This window comes from Harpia harpyja, chromosome 3 (assembly GCF_026419915.1).
Source record: "Harpia harpyja isolate bHarHar1 chromosome 3, bHarHar1 primary haplotype, whole genome shotgun sequence".
NCBI classification, from domain to species: domain Eukaryota; kingdom Metazoa; phylum Chordata; class Aves; order Accipitriformes; family Accipitridae; genus Harpia; species Harpia harpyja.
Window position 1 is genome coordinate 58,270,575 of NC_068942.1, and position 18,018 is coordinate 58,288,592.

The window sequence follows — 18,018 nt, forward strand, 5'->3', positions numbered from 1 at the left end:
AGATTTTTACTTCCAGATTCCAGAAGCCAGTTTTGGAAATGGTGTAAATTTAAACTCCTGTACTTTTAACCAATATGAAATACCTATTACTCATTAAACTCCTATGAGGATGTTTCTGTTTTGGAATTAAGCACCTTGCTATGAATCAGCTTAATTCTACTTCACAACGCTCACTCAAAGAAGCTACTGTGAAGTAATTTTAGGCACTGGTTAGTTTACTGCATCTTAGCTAATCTAACGTAAGATGACATGCACTTCACTCCAGTGCTGCCTCCAAAAATAGCGTCCAAGGAAGCACTCCTTTTTTTTCTTCCCCCATCCCATCCTTGACTATTTGTTTGCATTAGTGAGATGTCCTTCCCGCCTCCCCTATTTTCTGCTAGCCAGCTGCTTGTGTGGCTGCACAGACAGCCAGAAACCAGCAGCTGGAAAACAAACTCACTTAATATTTTATAAGCCAGATTGGCTCCCCAAATCAGTTGAGAAAAACAGAACCCCGATCAGCAAGAGTAAGCCAATTCACTCTACCTTTGGAGTAAAGCTCACCAGTATTCACACTGTGCTAAGAGGCCTCACACTAAGAGTTAGCAGAAAATAGCTTGCAAACTGCAAGTTTAAACATTAGCTTTCTTAACAGTAATTAATTCCTGTGGGGAACAAAAGCCTCTAAAAATATTTTATAACTACTCAAAATTAGGATTATCTATTCCAGACTAACTGCTGAAACAAGCAAGACTTTTCACCTGGTAACAGAAGCTTTTGTGAATAGGTCTTACTATGAATTAATTCTTTTTAATTGCTATCAGTGAGTCAGGAGTCAGTACCTCAGAATAGTCACCAGCTAACCTGCTAGTACTCTGGACTCCAGATGAATTTAAAGTCATCCAGCTTGTGCTCAGGTTCTCATCCACAAGCTTTTCTTTGCAACTGCTTAGGCTAAACAGAATTAATAGCATGCTTCCAAATCAAAACACAGCCACCAGAGCAGCATCAGAAAGCCTCCCAGTGCTGTCAAACTGAAACCAGACCCTTTAATAAGCATTTCTTTAGCTGCTGATGCTGGCATATGTAGTCTCTCTACCCCAAATCCTTGTTTCTGCTGCTGAGGCATCTCAGTATGTTGATATAACTATTGATGCACCTTTGCAGTGAACCAGATGAGGGAACTGCTCTGCCAAAAAATAACCCAATTAAAAGAAATGTTACTTTGTTTAATGACACAGCAGTACTAGCATAATATCTGGGGCATTCAGAAGACAAGGAAAACAGCATAAAACTTTAAACAACACTGGTCCCTAAAGAAACGCTCAAGCTATAGCCTCAGCCACATAATTTCCCACTGACCATTATTTCCCAGTGGTTACCTTTTGTTCTGCTCTTTCTGTTGCATTTTGACACTTCTCAATCTTCCACTGCCGCATGAAATCTCGCAGATATCCAAAGAGAGTGAGAACACCATAGCCTACGTAGGTCAGCACAGCAACCAGCATCGGCGTTTCTTCAAAAGCTTCATTGAATGGCCTTTTGTATAATCCTCCATTGTGCACAATTTGACTTACCTACAGTAAAAATTTAAAGAGAGGCAGTTGTGAGACATTCACCCAAGAAATGACAGATAACCATTTCAGAGTAGTCCCTGGCCCTCCGATCAGCTATAAGCTCTGCATCCCCCCGCTCAGCTCAAAGTACTTCCAGCTAGGTTCAGCCATTACCGATAAATACTGTCGGTCTCCATATACAAGATTGCTAAGTTGTTGATATAACCAAAGTCACAGTTACCAATTTAGTGCAGCTTAATCTAACATCTCGTTAAAGTTCTTTAGCTAGCAAAGAGAGCATTGCTTACATCCAGGCTGACCAAAATGAAAAAAAACGCTTTTCCCCTTCACCAAGAACTAGGTAGGCACAAATGAAAAAAAACCAGTGAGGCTTCCCAGGTACACTACAGGAAAAACCAAAATAGAAATGAATAGTTTTATTAATCTAAACAATGTATTCTCAGGATTATGAGAATTGAAAAAGTAACTGGAAAATCTCAAAATAGATTCAACTTTGGAAGCCTATATTACTGTAACAAAACAAGCATAATCTATGTGTCTCCACAGCCATTAGCCTAAAGATGCTGACGTAAACACTGTCCTCATCCATGAGGTGGACATGACACCACAGACAAAAAAGTCATTGTATACAGCCTCAACATTGCATATATGTCAGCACACAGAACAAAGCAAGGCTTTCTGCATAAAATCCACAATAAAAGTCATCTTGCTACTTATGTATCTTCAGGAGATGGTAAGAGCTTGACTACATGTGCATATCCCTCTCAAGTACAATTACTGTAATACATAATACTTGTGACTATTACAGAAAAACTTCACAGCTACAAGGCAATGGCTCACTCAACACTGTGGGGGAAAACATCATGGTTTTAACTAGACTACTTGTTCGAAGAATTAAGTTAAAGATCAGATCTCAAAAGTCAATGTATCAAAACATAGAAAGCCAGCCATTAGATGCAAATTGCTATTTGTATTCGTAAAAGTTATAGAATAGCTACCCTATAATAGAATAGCTACGTGTGAAAGAACATTCTCCAAGACATAAATCCCCTATCTGTAGCATCAAAGGTGACAAGTCTTACTCCTTGCAGAGTAGATTTATTTTTGCCAGTACACCAAGGCTTAAGAAAGCTACGACCTATTAGGTAACCTGAACAGATTAAGACTGGCATACAATTCTGTAACTCTCATATTATATTTGGATACCAGAAAGATGTTGCCAGATGTGCACGGGAGCAGCTAGAAGACAAGAAGGAAACCAAGATAATACATTTCAATAAATGCCTGTATTAATAACATCACCATGCTGAAGAGAGGGCTAGGACAAGTATGTATCTAGGATGTTGCTCGTATTTCTCTAGACTGTACTCAAATTGCAGCTTACAGCCAGATATAATAAGAAATGTATTTTAAAAAATATTCTCATCAAAAAAACCATCAACACCTAGGAAAGAGGTTGATGCTAAATACATCAAAAAAGGACAACACCAAATAATTAATGAGGGGTGGGGGCCAGCAGACACAATAAAACCAGTTATTCACCTATGGCACTTATACTATCATATGGGAAAGGAAGCCAAAGTCATACTAACCTCTGTAACAGCTGATGAATCAATAATCACACACATACTTGCTGGCCTCACCAGACACTGCATTATTTGGAAAGTGACACCTGCTCATCTCAGGTGCTGGAGCAAGTCTGTATTTCAAGCCTGGCATTAATATCTTGAAAGTAATTTTTCAGAAGCAAAAGTCTGCCCTTAGGATACGATTATGCTACAGCTATGCAGTCACTGAGTATAAACTGCACTAGCACCTTCCTCCTGATACTCATTTCTACCTCTTACCTTTTACCAACATGGACATCCAGAAAAAAGTCTTAGAGCAAATGCTCGATTTGGTCACCATAGTTGTAGGGACTTTAGAACTGCTACAAGCATGGAAACAAAGACACAGTAGGAACTTCTCATTTAGCAACAGCACTTATCCCAGATGCAGATAACTAACTTGCAGCACTTTGAGGCCAGGTTTAATACTGAAGTAGTTTTAAAACATACTGCGTACAGTGGTGGCTTAAGTTAGAAAATTACCATGATTTGAAACAGGTGTAGGAACACTTGCTTACCACATTGCAGCTCAGATGATGGCAATTTAAAGCTTTAATGCAGGCCACAGGTTCATACACTGTTTTTGTCAGGAACAGTGTCAGCCAAAGGAACTGCCCCTGCCCCGCTCACTCCCACTTTGAGCTATCTGCATCACCCTCTGGCTTGCACAACTAAGGCTAATCTGGTATTCGGCATAGAGTCCCTCCAACACTGAACTGATCCAGGTTGGAAATATAATGGTTTGCAGAACATTATTTATTAGACCCTAATAGTATTTACAGCACCACTCCACAAACTCATTCAATGATCTCAGCAAACAAGAACCAGCAGCAGTTTGGGGAGAGAGGAGGGGCAGCAGCAGCATGACAATCAATGGGCTTGGTGAACCAATGCTGCAGAGGAAAAACCACAAAAGCTTTCTCTTCGCTATTACTCTGAAGATTGGAGATTGCTCCAGTTCACGAAACCATAGAATTTTATTGCATCCAGATCTGATTAAGATCATGCACCAAAGCTCCAATTACCACAATTTCACAGCCTGATGAATTAAAGTCGAATTTTGTGTCCTCACGCTGACAGACCAGGCTGTGAATAGCAGCTATTCAGGAGCAGGTACACAACACACCTGCTACCTGTGGTTGTCAACTAGTAGCTGACTTCTGGATAAGCAGACAGAAAACTGGTAGTGACTACTTCGCAAATTACCTAGTATCTAATAAATAGAGATGACACCAAACTTTTCATGTCTTTCCCAGGTAACTGGAAGTTCATCTGGAAGAGACAAAAGGCTACATCCTAAGGGTATGGATCTGAGGTCACCTAATAAATAAAAAACAAAACAAAACAACCAAAACACAAAAAACCCCTACTGACCCTGACACCTCCCCACCCCCAAAATCCCCAACACAAATCCAAACCTATACACAATTTTAATCAGAATAAAAGCATACCAATTTTTTCCAGGTCTTTAGAGGTGCCTCTTCTTGTGACAAATGCTAAAACTAAACAAGTTATTCCACATGGTCAAAACCAACATTTCACTGAGAAAGGCCCTTCTGGGAATACCTGTACTGATTCAATGCATACTCATTTCAATGCATAATCAATTTCACCTCCCAGTGTTTTTCTACCAATGTGCTTATACATCCTTATACTCTTATGTCAGTTACCATGTAAACTGAGAAGCTTCTATGCTATCCTATCTGAATTAAAAATTAAAGAAATACTCTGAATGCAATTTCACAGACTTTTCATGAACCATAGGGTGACTACAAATACACTCTAGTATTGCCTATAAAAGAGACATTTGTAGCCACATTTTAGATAAAAGCCTATTCATTTTTCCAGGAATGCCTTATGAATCCACAAATTAGCCTTCAAATGAAGGCTTACATGCTGCGAGCTCCAGGCCTGCTGCCGAAGAGCAGCAAGTTCAGTTCCAGAGACCAAGAAAGAAGGTGGATACAGCTTAGTGATCCATTTCTTTTTCTGGGGCGGGAAGCATGCAAGATTAAGAGTTTTATGGTTTCAACAAGTCTTATGATAAAGTGAGCCATGACCTTTGAACCAGAATATGCTGCATACCTAAGTGGAGACTACAAAGACAAGTGAGGGTTCACCTAAGCCTGTGGTTCAAAAAAGCAGGTGTATGCTCACCTGTATCTCTTTTCTGTACTGCCCAGACCACATGTACAGAGAAGAGCACCAGCACATTACGAAACTCAACTGCAGGAGAAAAATCAGAGCGCACCACCCAGCTGGTTACAGAAGGCAGCAAAGAGACGGCATTCTGAATCAGCCACAGGTAATGCCTGTGATGGGCCAAGCTCTTGGGGAAACCAGTCACATAAAACAGTACCGTAACAGTTACTGAGCAGCAGCATCATACAACTACTGCTAGAAAGGACTGCATTTGTCTAAGCAGAACACATCAGGGAGTCCGATTATAATTGCCTCCCCAACCTGGTAACAAACAGTTCCCATTCACAAGACATTACATTACAAAATTGGCTTCAGATTTAGTTCATCCTGCAAATTAGAAGCATTATAAGTAGCGTAATAGCATGTCTAGTACAGGCAGAGGATGGGATTGTGGATGTACGCACGTGCAGCACAAGCATACCCAACCTAATGTTCTTACCCAACTGCTGCACAGAGTTATGCTTTAAAGACCATGGTGGCCTCCAGACAGCATCAGATCTTGCAGTGCCTTAAGGTCAGGTACCATCAGAAGCAGACTCCAGCTCCACAGACAGAAAAGTTATTTCTGCCTATCCCGAGATATTAAAATTCTTTAACAACATATATGGAAAACCTCTCACACAATACCCTTTTTGCAGTTACCTTAGCATGATTACAGGTCATCCAGCATGAGGGACTGAATAGTGTAATCTACACAAAAATAGTTTTCATTTAAGCCACTCCCCTGAGCGTAAATTCACACTAGAATGTATCCGATTGCATGCTTTATTGATTACAACCTCCACTATCCTACTAGATGTGAAGATAACTCCTTTATCAGTGCATCAAAAAAACTGCAATTCATGAACAGCAGTTAGCAGTTAACTTGCTTTTACTTCACCATTGTCCATCTTCTAAATTTGGACAGCAAGATCTTCAGAGATGTACCACCATACCTCACCCTGTCATGGATTTACAAAGGAGGAAATGAAACCAGCAAACATATACAGATTTTAGTGTTACTTACGCTTTCAGTGCCAGCACCCAAAACAGGGCACACATGAGATTGGCATTATTCTGAACCTGACTTTCTTTTCATTAAAAACTTATTTCTCAAAACCAATAGGAAAAAGGGGTTTCGGTATATTTGCTATACCTATGTCAGCAGACAACTTCGATAAGAACTCATCCTAAACAAAGTCAGCGTGGTAAAAATCAGCAGATGCAAAGGAGCGCAGAAGCAGCTGAACACTCTCAGACTGAAAGGTACCACACTTAACTTTCAAAAGCATTAGAGAAGGAAAAGTTTCGTGAAAAGACAAAAGCCATGCTTAAACACAGGAACATTTGCAGACAATACTGTAGACAACACACAGGATTTATCACAGGAATCTGGGTACAGACATTGCATGGCAGGCATATACTTCAGGGAGAGAAGATGCTACAAGTGCAACATGCACAGCACACAGTAAGAGAGAAGCACACAATAACTGGTTATGCTGCTACCCTGGGAAAACCCTAACACTGTATTAAAGAGGCTATCTCATTTCATACTGCCAGGAAGAACAAAATCAGATGAACTTTGCAGACGTTATATAAACACCTTAAAAGGATTATTTATGCAGGAACACAACTTTGCTAAATTCTTATTAAAATTTAGTAGCTTCTCATTGCCACATACCACATATAATGCAGAAATTTTACTACCAACTTTGCAGCTTTTTTTTTTTTAGAAACATAATGTGAAAGACCACTTCCATGAGTTACTTGCTTTTTTGTCAAAGATTCCTGCCAACTATAGGGAATGAAATGGAAAGATACAGGATGCACCTCCACTCTCAAAAGCGGTCATGTTTATTATAAAGGATCGAGGGAATCAGCACTACAGCAGTGAAAACTCCATACAGGCAGCTGCTCTAAGCTGGTAGGGTATTCTGTGGTAATTTTGCTGTCACCTCCAGCCCTTTTCCTTGCACTGCTTTGTTCTTAGACTTCAGATCTCAGACTGTTGCATGGGTAAAAAGACCAAGTATTTACTATCAAAATTAGAATCATAGAATCATTTTGGTTGGAAAAGACCTTCAAGATCATCGAGTCCAACCATTAACCAGCCCCCTAAACCATGCCCTGGAGTACCCTGTCCAGTCGCTTTTTGAATACCTCCAGGGATGAACTGACTTGAATCACATTTTAAGCTTTCAAAAAGAAAAAAAAAAAATCACGGGAGGGAAACTTGTTTTACAAAACAGACTTTAACACTCAAGTGTATTCCTAATTAAATATTTGTTCTTGTTGGCAGGTATTATGAAATATTTTGGTTTGCAACTAGTTACTCCCAACAAATTTGGCATTCCTTTGTTAAGATGCACTTGCCACATCTACACAAATGGTATAAATCTTCATAATGTTTAAGTGTTGTTTGGGCTTTTTTTTTTTCCTTTTAGCAAGTGAATGATGCAATTAAGTTTGGGGTTTTTTGCTTGCTACATATGGCTGACAATTTGAATCCTACTGAGAATATACTTTTTTCTGACAGTTTACCTTAAACCTAATATGTATCCAGTATGTTCAGTAGATTTTAGGTGTACAGCATTTTGACATAGAATTCCTTAACTGCATGCTTAATTACTAAATGTGTTTTACAATAAAGATTTCCGAAGACAGCACAAGTCTGTAGTGGTTCACTAACAAGTCAATCTCTAGGCTCTCAGATACCTCTGAAAGCATTCCTAACGTACTTTAGAATTCTTTCTCACTTACTTTTACAGACATTAAACCCCATTACTTCCTAAACTTTTCAACTCCTGCTTTCTCAACTCTAAGTATTCCTCAAGACTATATTTTTCAATTAAAAGTGGTTCTTTTTCTAGGAGTGATTTCTTAATGAAGGCAAAACAACTGGAAACCTCATTGAAGCTGGGCCAACGTTTTATGTTCCTCCCAGAGGAACTGAAGTCAATAGATAATTAAGATAAAGCTTTTTTTCCAACAAACTGAAAGCATGACATTTAGGAAAACAACATTTCTGCTGTATGATTAAGACAGGAAAATACAACATGACATATCACTTAAGTAATTACAATAACAAAAAATGACCTTGCATACATTTATAACAATTTATTCTAGTATTTAAGGCTTATCACCAGCTAAATTTGAAATGGCAGTCCCAATATAATTGAAAGATTTTAACACTTCATCCAAACTGACATCTCAGTAGCACATATTCAAATCTAAGAGAAGCCAGTCACATCAACAGCTACCATAGGTGTTTGTTTTCATACCAGTACAGATACACAAATTCTCAACAAGTACAACACTGGCACTACATCTACGAATTTAATATGATGGCCTCAAATTTTCATTTAGCCAGATAAGATGTTGTGTAGCTATTCCCTCCACAAAGGCTTACAGTCTTTCATAACTGAATTTGGTATTAGAAAAGTATCCTCATGCACAGGCACACTTTTTCAGAAAGAGTTTTGTCAATTTTCTAGGCCAGCCAATTTTCTACTCACTTCAGTTTTACATTACTGGCACAATAAATGCAGTCAATCAAAAAGCCAAGCAAGAGGCAGAAAGTAAGAATTTCCTTCCTCAGCTCTGATGCAAGCCTCAGAGTACATGCTACAAGCCCTAAGGCACACATTTTCATAGGGGTTCAAGGATTAAATGCTAATGTCTAGAGCAAACTCTCCTGCAATCCAGGAGTTTATCTCTGTAACCGTGGAATAACCAAGGTTGGAAGGGACCTCCAGTGGTCATCATGTCCAATCCCCAGCTCAAAGCAGGTCTAATTACAGCAGGTTGCCGACGTCCATGTCCAGTCTAGTCTTGAACACCTCTAAGGATGGAGGTTCCACAAGCTCTCTGAGCAACTTCTTCCAGTATTTTACCACCCTCATGGAAAAATTATTTTCCTTATATGTAACCAAAATCTCCCATTCTTCCAAATTACATCCTATTGCCACACACTTCCAAAAGTCTGGCTCCATCTTCTCTATATCCTCCAGCCAGCTAGTTGAGCCTTTTCCTCCTAAGGTTGAACAAACCCAGCTCTTTCAGCCTCTCCTCATACCTCACGTGCTCCAGCCTCTTCTGCTTCTTGGCGACCCTCCACTGCATTCACAAATCCATGTGGTTATACCAGCATCTTTCTGGGGAGCTCAAAACTGGACACAGTACTCAAGATGCAGTCTCACAAATGCTGAGTAAGGAGGAATGATCACTTCTTTGTGAATAAGTTAATGAGATTTAGTTCTTTAGGATCAATTTTTTTTCTTTTTATCAGAAATATTTGCATTTTAAATTTGCACGCAGATGTGAAAAATACCCCACAATTCTGTACTCAAATTCCTTTTTATATCAGTGGATAGGGCAGTTATTTAACAGCTTTATCTTATCCTAACATTCATCTGAAACAAGGGCTTATTCACATTGCTGCTACCACTAACTCACTGTAACAAGAAAAACTTCCAGTTTGTTGCACTCATCTTCATAAGTGTGCTCTCTCAAAGAAGTTACACTAACCTGGATTCCAGCAAAAGCACCTATAAAATCAAGATGAAGCCACCATTCCCCTGCATCCTGAAGCATCTCACAAGATGAGCCTACAAGTAGTATGACTGCTCTCTCTAAAAAAACCGAACACAAATCACAGGACCGCACAAGCTGTTTTTAGCACGTATGCACCAAAGCTTTCAGGAAAAAAAAAAAAAATCTATGCTGCCCATTTTAATAGCTGTAAGAATTCAGGACTTGTGACAGTTTTAAAGGAATGCAAATCCCACAGTCCTCCCACTCTTTTCAACCAAACTATTCCTTGTCTTCCTGAGGAAGTAGTATGAGACCTTGTTTACAAAAGCATGCAATAATCATGTACTTATTACAAGTGTGCAATAAGCTATCTGGAGATTGCTACAGCATGGCATTTGAAGACCTTCTAGAAACATCAGGGAAACTAAAATTTGTTTATATTATTCCAGCTCCTATCTAACTGACTTGGAGATACCACACACAACAGAAATTAAGAACTTGACATCTAAAACCTATATTCCAATTGTTTTTTTAGTTTGAGATTATTTCTTCTTCTAGAAGCGTAACAGAACCATTCTAAGGTGAAAAGCTCAATTAAGGAGTCAAAAAACCCACATTACTAAAAATCTGTTCACAATAATAGGTAGATTCCAGTAAGTTATCATAGAAAATAAGGGCACCTTGTTCCATTAAACATGTCCCAATCTCCCTATTTTAAGCATGACATTTTTTTTCAGATGCAGTATTAGAAAACCATTAGCCATTTGCTTCAGAGCAAAACACTCCAATGGAGAAATACATTCCAGTTTAAAATTGCACTGCAGAAAGAAAAAGCAATTTTCCCTGCACTCTTTATTATTCCCACAAGTGTCTTGATAGATCCTAAATACCATTTTTCCACTGAACTCACTTAACACTCTCTCCAACAGACCAGAAGGACATAAAAAGTGGAATCATGCACAACTTGAAGAGGTAGCTTCACTGTTCTTTTATTTGGATTTGCTTTCTTTCTCCTGGCTGTGTTCATTTCCTCATGTCACGACAATACCCTTTGAGATGTCAGGCTTTCATCTTACATAGTGCAGTATTACACTGAAGCATTAAATCAGTTTTGAAACCATCCATAGATTACTATTCTTCCTAACCATGCACTCCCTTAACTGTACACAGTCAGAAATAAGTTAGTTACTTCTCTCCAATATCCCACAATTTTTAATTGCCAGATGGTTCTTCAACCTCTTTTAATTAAGGTGCTTATAGCGAGATCATTGCATTCACTGAATTTTAATCTCTAAACAGATTAACTGTTAGCAGAATCAAAGTAGTTTGAACACAGGAAAAGAAAGAGCTGTTATTTATCTTAGTATTTCAACAGAATGTTATTCTAATATGCTGAAACCTTAACTTCAAATGATTACTTTCCTAGTCACTGATGATACTTCATTTATCTCCAAGGTAGCCAAACTTAGTTACTACACAGTCTTAGCAGGTGGCAAGTTCCCCTCTCCTCTTACCAAGGGGAAGGATTAGCAGTTCAGATCCCAGCAGGAGACAAAGTAATACAACCTATTTAAAAATTAAGATGAACAATTTCACCCTCTTCTGCTCATGCTGGAATAACAGTAAAGAGCCCATGCTATGTTAAATACCAGTCTCTCTCTGTGGAGGGCGTTGTAAGGAAAGCCTGAAATCTGTGTTGTAAGAATACCACCCCTGAATCTAAACTTTTTTTAGGGTAAAAAACCCCCCAAAAAATAAAAAAAACCAAAAAACCACAAAATTTACGCAGGTAACCACAGCAGAGATGTCCTAGGTAGGGGCAGACTCCTTTTTTCACATCATTAAAAATGGGTAAAACTGTCCTGCACTATCAAGCCCTACAAGAGGGCATGGTGATGTACTACCCTGTCTCTAAGCTCTCCTCTCGCAAGCTCCAGGCTTTTCCAGATAAATCACCAGTGACTGCAACACTTCTTTATACAAATGGCTTTCCTTCCCCCTCCTCTTCCCATCAATATATTCATTTTATCTAGATCTCTTCTTGCCTATTACTTGTCTCAAGGACCCCATCATAGGCTTTCTTGCAAAAGCACCTTTTTTTTTTTCCCCTCATCATTACTTTTCTGTTTTTTTTCTACTAAGTAGGAATTGCACTCTCACATGTAAGCTGCCTCCTTTTTGGTACTTGGTTACTTTGCATTCCATAGATCTCTCTGCTTGCAGATTTTCAAGTGTTGTATGTAGTATAGATATATACATACACAGACAAATATATTCAACACATGGTAAGCATTAACATGTTTCCCTTCTCCTGTCTAAAGGCCCAACAACCAAAATTCAAAACCCCAAAGGCCAATCAAGTAGCCAAATCTGTGATACCCCAGAGACCATATCTTTGGCAGCTCTAAGCTCCCATCACTGATGCTATCTGAGAAAGCTCTACATGGCTAGTACCCCTAAACAGTCACTTCTTCCAGTCAGGTTCTCATTTAGATCCTCATTTTGAAAGTTAGCCATCTGGCCCACATAAAATTATGGAGAAAAGAATGCAAGACTCCTAATTATAAATCTCTGCTTGACCAGAAAGCAGCTGCCAGAAAGATATAAAACTGTCTTAAATTCTTCTTGCATCCTCTGACAATGCCACTACACTCTGGCTTTTTGCTAAGATTTCTCATGACCACTTTTCCAATGAGCCTTCCCCCCCTTTAGAAACAGTCATCTCAAACGCCTCAGGCTTCCAAGACATATTTGAGCATAGTATCACAGGCAAGCTACTAACTGAATAAAACGTCTCATAAAACAGCAGGCTTTTAAGCTTCCTCAGTTTGACATTGATGGTTTTTCCATTCACATGCTGCATCTCCCACGTTTTCCAAACACACAGCTGAACAAAATCCTTCAGGAAAAACCTTCCTTACCATGCTTTTCTATTCTTGTGAAACAGAAGAACATAACTGTTTTCAGACCTTCTTCTTTAAAAAGAACAGAGGGGAAAAAAAAATGCTCACAGAAGAACACTCACCACCACCATGCTTGGTCTTAGTGCAAAGATTTACACCTTCGTTTTTATAGTAGGCAGTGCTTGGTGTTTGCAAGGCAAGACTACAAGTGCTATAGCTCCCCGAACCAGTACAAGGTGACGCTGCTACCAAACGAAGGTATTGTACCCTCCTCCTCCATTTTTTCACTCCCAATACTGCACTATCACCTCCCAAGTGCCAGGGCAAGACTACAAGCGTCCATCCAATGAAAGAAATACAGTAAGCATCCTGGGTTAAAGTTAACTCAGGGAAAAAAACCCAAACACTTCCATTTTATCCTGCATCAGTTCTCAGTCTGGTTCATGCAGTGATTGCACAAGCCTACACTGGAAAAAACAGAAGGGGCAGCACAGGAGTGCAAACAAGGAGCAACAGGAGGGATGAGAACGGAGGAAGGCTTTTCCCAAGCAGCTTTAGGCATCCAAGGGAACAAGACCTATTCCATACCGCTGGGATTGCCTTCATGAGAACCATAAAGTACCTTACACTATAACAGAGAAGTTTAGTGTTTTGGAGAGAAACAACGGGAAATCTGAAAGCACAAATACACGCTCGCGTCATAGGGTGTTAATACAGCTGGATGGGAAGTGCTGCATCAACCTTTAACTCTTCTGTAGAGAGAAGTCCCTACTTAAGGCTACTTGTACCCGTAGCCCTGCGCGTCACACCTGCAACAATAAAACAGCGGCGAAGAACTGCTAACATCTTTTCTTCTAAAGCACAGACCTACGATAGTACAGCGAGGTTTAAGTTTAAAGCTCTGCTGCTAACAAAAGCCTTGCAGTAAAGGTAGAGCAATGACTCGAGGGCCAGCCGTTTCACAGGAAGTCTCACCAGCCTGGCGAGCAAAGGCCCAGCAGGCGCAGCCCTCCGAGGCAGGCCCGTGACCGAGGCACTGCCCCCTCCCGACCCCAGGCGAGGGCCGGGGGAGGGCACAAACCCGACCCCCGCCGGCCCGCGAAGTTCTGCCGAACTCCCGAACAACCACACCTCGGCGGCTTCCCGGAGCCCCGGCGTGCGGGGCGGCTGTAGGCTCCCCCGGCTCCCCAGCCCACCCGGGGGAGCACTGGCGGCTCGCACAGCGGGACGAGGCAGCGGGGCGGCAGCACCCCGAAGCACCGAGGCGGCGCTCGCCTGGGAGAGCGCGCCGCGGCCGGCCCCACAAGCCCTGCCCGCCGCCGCAGCCCCCGAGACGGGAGACCAGCACCCCCCGCCCCGGTGCCGGTGCCGGCCCCGCCCGGGCGGCGGAGGGCGCCCGCCACACACACCTGGGTGTCGGGCGCGGGCAGGCCGCGCACGTAGCCGTTGCGGAGCGCGCCGTGGGCCGCGCCGCTGCAGCCATTGGCGCGGGGCTGGGCACCCAGCGCCGCCGCAGCCCGCTCGGGCCGCTCCATCCCGCCGGCTCCGCTCTGCCCCGCTGCGCTGCGCCCGCTCCGCCGCCCCCGCCCGGCCGCGCCGCGCCGCACCGGAAGCGCGACCCGCCGCTTCTCCCAATCGCCGGCGGAGACGTCACGCTCGGGGACGGGCTCCTCAACGAGGCATCAGCGCGCGCGCGAGGCTGGCGGCAGAGCCCAGGGAGAGGGGGGCGGGGCCCGGGGGACGGGGCCCAGTGAGAACCCCGCATGCCAATCAGATGGGAGGAGAGCGAGGGGAAGGAAGGGGCTTGCCCAATCGCAAAGCAGAAAGTTCGGAAGAGGGTGGAGCCAGAGGTGAAAGTTGTCCAATCACTTGGCAGTGATGGAACCGGGAACGAAGAGGAGGAGATGAGCTAGCCAGTCACAGCGCGGGCGGAGGGTGGGGCAGGAGCGAACAGCGGGGTCCGTCCAATGACAGGAGGGAGGAGCAGGGCGGTGGCTGAGGCGGCAGCCAGTGGGCAGGCGCCGGGGCGGGCTCGCGGGGCAGGGTGTGAGGCGGCGGCGCGTGAGGGGCCCCAAAGGCCGCGCCGCGGGGCGGGCCTGGCCCGGCCCGGTCCGGTCCGGTCCCGGTGGCTGCGCGGCGCTGCGTGGCTGTGGGCGCGCCCGCCCGGGCCCCGCCTGAGGCCGGGCAGGGTGGGTGCGGGGGCGCCGGCCGTGTGAGGCAGCCCTGCCCTCCGGGGGGCCCCGGGCCGTCCGTAAACGCTTTCCTTGACGCGAAGGGGGCAGCGCCGCGGGGCGCGCGGGCGGGTGCTGCTTCCATTACCGCCGGCGGCCCTTCACTTGGGGCACCCCGGTCGCTGGAGCGGGGAGAGGGCCAGGGTGGGATGAGGTAGCCGGGGAGCCTCTCGCCTGCCCTCGCTGGTCCGAATCGAGGGAACTGATGAGTGAAGTAGTTCCTTCAAGACCCGGGGGGTTGCCCCAGGACACGCAGGCCTTGGGCTGTGTCGTGATGGGATGCGCGAAAGATAGTAATCCCTCGCTGGTCTGATGGGAGAACCCCTGGGTGAAACTCCAGAATGGCTTTTTCGGAGGTCAGAGTTAATTACTGTAATGCCCTTTCCTGCCTAGGATCAACTTGGGAGAGTTTTATCTTGGCTCAAGTCCACCGGAGTAATGAAGGACCTGATAGGAAACCCTGCGGACAAGCTCCAGGCGGAGCTTAAGTCAATAGGATTTAAATTTGGGATTAAAAATAGGTGTATGCTTGGCTGCCTTGCTGAGCTAGTTTCCCTGACAGCTGAAGTTGCCAGTCTGTTCACGCTGCCTGCGGCTGTGTTTGAAAATCATCATATATTTGGCTAGGAATTTGAGTATTTTCTGACAGGGTTTGGAAATACATACTTCATTCAAAGACCAGGTAAACTTAACACTGTGTTTTTAGTTTAAGGGTAGGTATTATCAATCTTAGTATAGTTTGGGTTACCAAACATCAGACAGACACCACCAGAGGAAAGGTGCACTGCAAACCACAAAGCATCTGTATTTGTGCACTATTATACAACTTGTATACGTCTTGGTGAGGGAGTGGGAAGGGAAAGGCATCCAGAGGTTTCTGAGTTGCAGGAGTGTTAATTGGTAGAAAGGAAACAGCCTAACACGTTTAATCGCGTACTGAAGAGGTGGGAGAGTATGTCCTTTGATTCCTCCAACGTAATTGAGAGGGAAGGGCTGTGGTGTTTCTTAGAATGTAACTTGAAACAATGAGAACAAATCACAGTTAACACAATGGAAATTTAACAGGTTTAAGCAGATGAATTTAAGAGAATGGTCTCATCCTTTTCTTTCTGATTTGCTACTATTGTTAGTTATTTTTCTGTATTATAGTCACATCTTGGAGCCTCTGTCACGGATCTCATTGCAAATTCACATTGACATGGAGTTCCTAACAGAAGTGAATTAGCTTCTGTGAAAGACAGTTTTCTTCCCTCAAGAAGACTTGGGAGAGCTTCACAGCCTGGTTTCAGCCTATTTGTAGGCAGCAGTTTATGTCCAGTATGCTTCAGATCTCTGGATCACCTTTGGACAAAAGGGGTTTTTGTAATGAGGGGTGCAAACACAGGCTCAAGGGTAACAAGCGCAGGCTGGGTGTGAGACCTTGTTCCTTGCTGTCTGCGGCCGCTCCCATATCTTGACTGCCACTAAAGCGGGTATGGACTTGCCTGAAAAGCATTCTTTCTTCACCTGGTTTCGGTATGCAGTGAGACAGAGCCGTCAGCTAAGATGGGATGGGCCGTGTCCCCTTTCTCGTGCTGTGGGACAGCAGCAGGGGGGAGAGTGGTGTTGCTAGGAGAGACCTAGTGATCAAAGCAGCAAACACCCCTGTTCAGCATTTGGGTGTTTGTGCAAGTGGACTTGCTTCAATGTAGGTGCAGTTAGGAGTGCTGGTGGGGAAGAGGCACAGGGACCCCTCTTGCCGCTGAGCTTTTTCTGAATAAGGAGGGGAGGGCTTTTGCAGAGTTGAAGTGATCTATGAGGAAATCAACAAATATTATAATGAAAAAAGAAAATAAGTGAGCAAGTGAGAGAGAACTGTACTAGGGGACCACATACTGTAGAACTTTTTCTGTAGGATTTTTTCGCCTGTTGCCATAGTCAGCTTTTGGCATTTTCCTCCTGGGTCCTCTCCCTTTGAACAAAACAGATTGAATTATACTGACCAGTTTGTGCCACAGGGTGCAGACGGTCCACCAGCCTACACTCACAGGGTGCATGTTGGGCAGCACCCTCCACTCCCTGCCCACCTGCGTACAGAGGAGTTTCATCTGCTAATGCCTTACTTCTAGAGAGGATGAGCTGCTTCACCTGCCAGGCACTGGATCCCACTGCCATGTTATCTGTTCAATTAGAGCCCAAACCCCTTCCACAAGTAGGTACCTGCAGACTGGTTACTTCATCTGTCCTTAAACCCTTACAATGCAATGGTTTCAGTTTTGGTTTTGGAAACACGGGAAGAAAAAACATTAAGGGACCCACCAGTTGACTCGTGCAGGACCAGGCAGACTCACACAGCGGCTGCAGTGCTCCTCTGCACATGGGACCTTATCGTGTTGCCAGGACCCACGCTGCCCTTAGCGTGCGGCCAGCGTAACCTGGTGTTTGAGGAGCATCTGGCCCCTTCTGGCACAGCGCAGGGGGCAGGGAAGGCCACGCTCACCATGGGGCTGCAGTAACAGAAGAGCCCAGGAATCCATGGAGACAAGTCCCAGCATGGGGGTGCCAGCCCCGGGCACAGCTGCTGCCACAGGCAGCACCAAGCGCATCCCACAGGGCACCTGGAGTCACACCTGCGGGCAGCTCTGATACGGCTCTGTGTGACATGAGACATCCGTGTATACAGGTGGTTGCAGCTTGTGCCTCTGGACTATGCAGTTGCAAAACAGAGGAGCCAAATAAAGTCAGAACAGCAAATTCCAGTTCTAAGTTTCCTTTTAGGTCTCAGGAATACTATTCCTGTGAGCTGGCAGAGCAAACAGCCTTATTCAGCCAACGGAATGAAGCAAAGGACTGTGTCAAAAAATTTAATGAGTCAAAAGGAAGAGTGGACCATAAGTAACAAGTCAGATGGGCAGGGATTGCTGTGCAGCAGGCTCATATCAACAGAGAGCTTACAACACTGACATGAGTCAAGGGGTACTGTTTCTAACCATGTGTAGGTTTGGGGACCACAAAGTAGAGTTGT

At 43.8% G+C, this 18,018-nt stretch overlaps 1 protein-coding gene across 1 annotated transcript in view; it reads right to left on the reverse strand.

Moving 5' to 3' along the window:
* SPTLC2 (serine palmitoyltransferase long chain base subunit 2) overlaps positions 1–14,382 on the reverse strand; it is an 82,039-nt gene extending 67,657 nt beyond the window's left edge. Inside the window, exons 1-2 of the mRNA XM_052782837.1 lie at positions 14,193–14,382; positions 1,365–1,559 (exon numbers count right to left, since the gene is read on the reverse strand). Of these exons, the coding sequence (XP_052638797.1) occupies positions 1,365–1,559; positions 14,193–14,318 (321 nt within the window). The 5' untranslated portion in view covers positions 14,319–14,382. The remainder of the gene's footprint in view (positions 1–1,364; positions 1,560–14,192) is intronic.
* Positions 14,383–18,018: the final 3,636 nt, after the last annotated feature.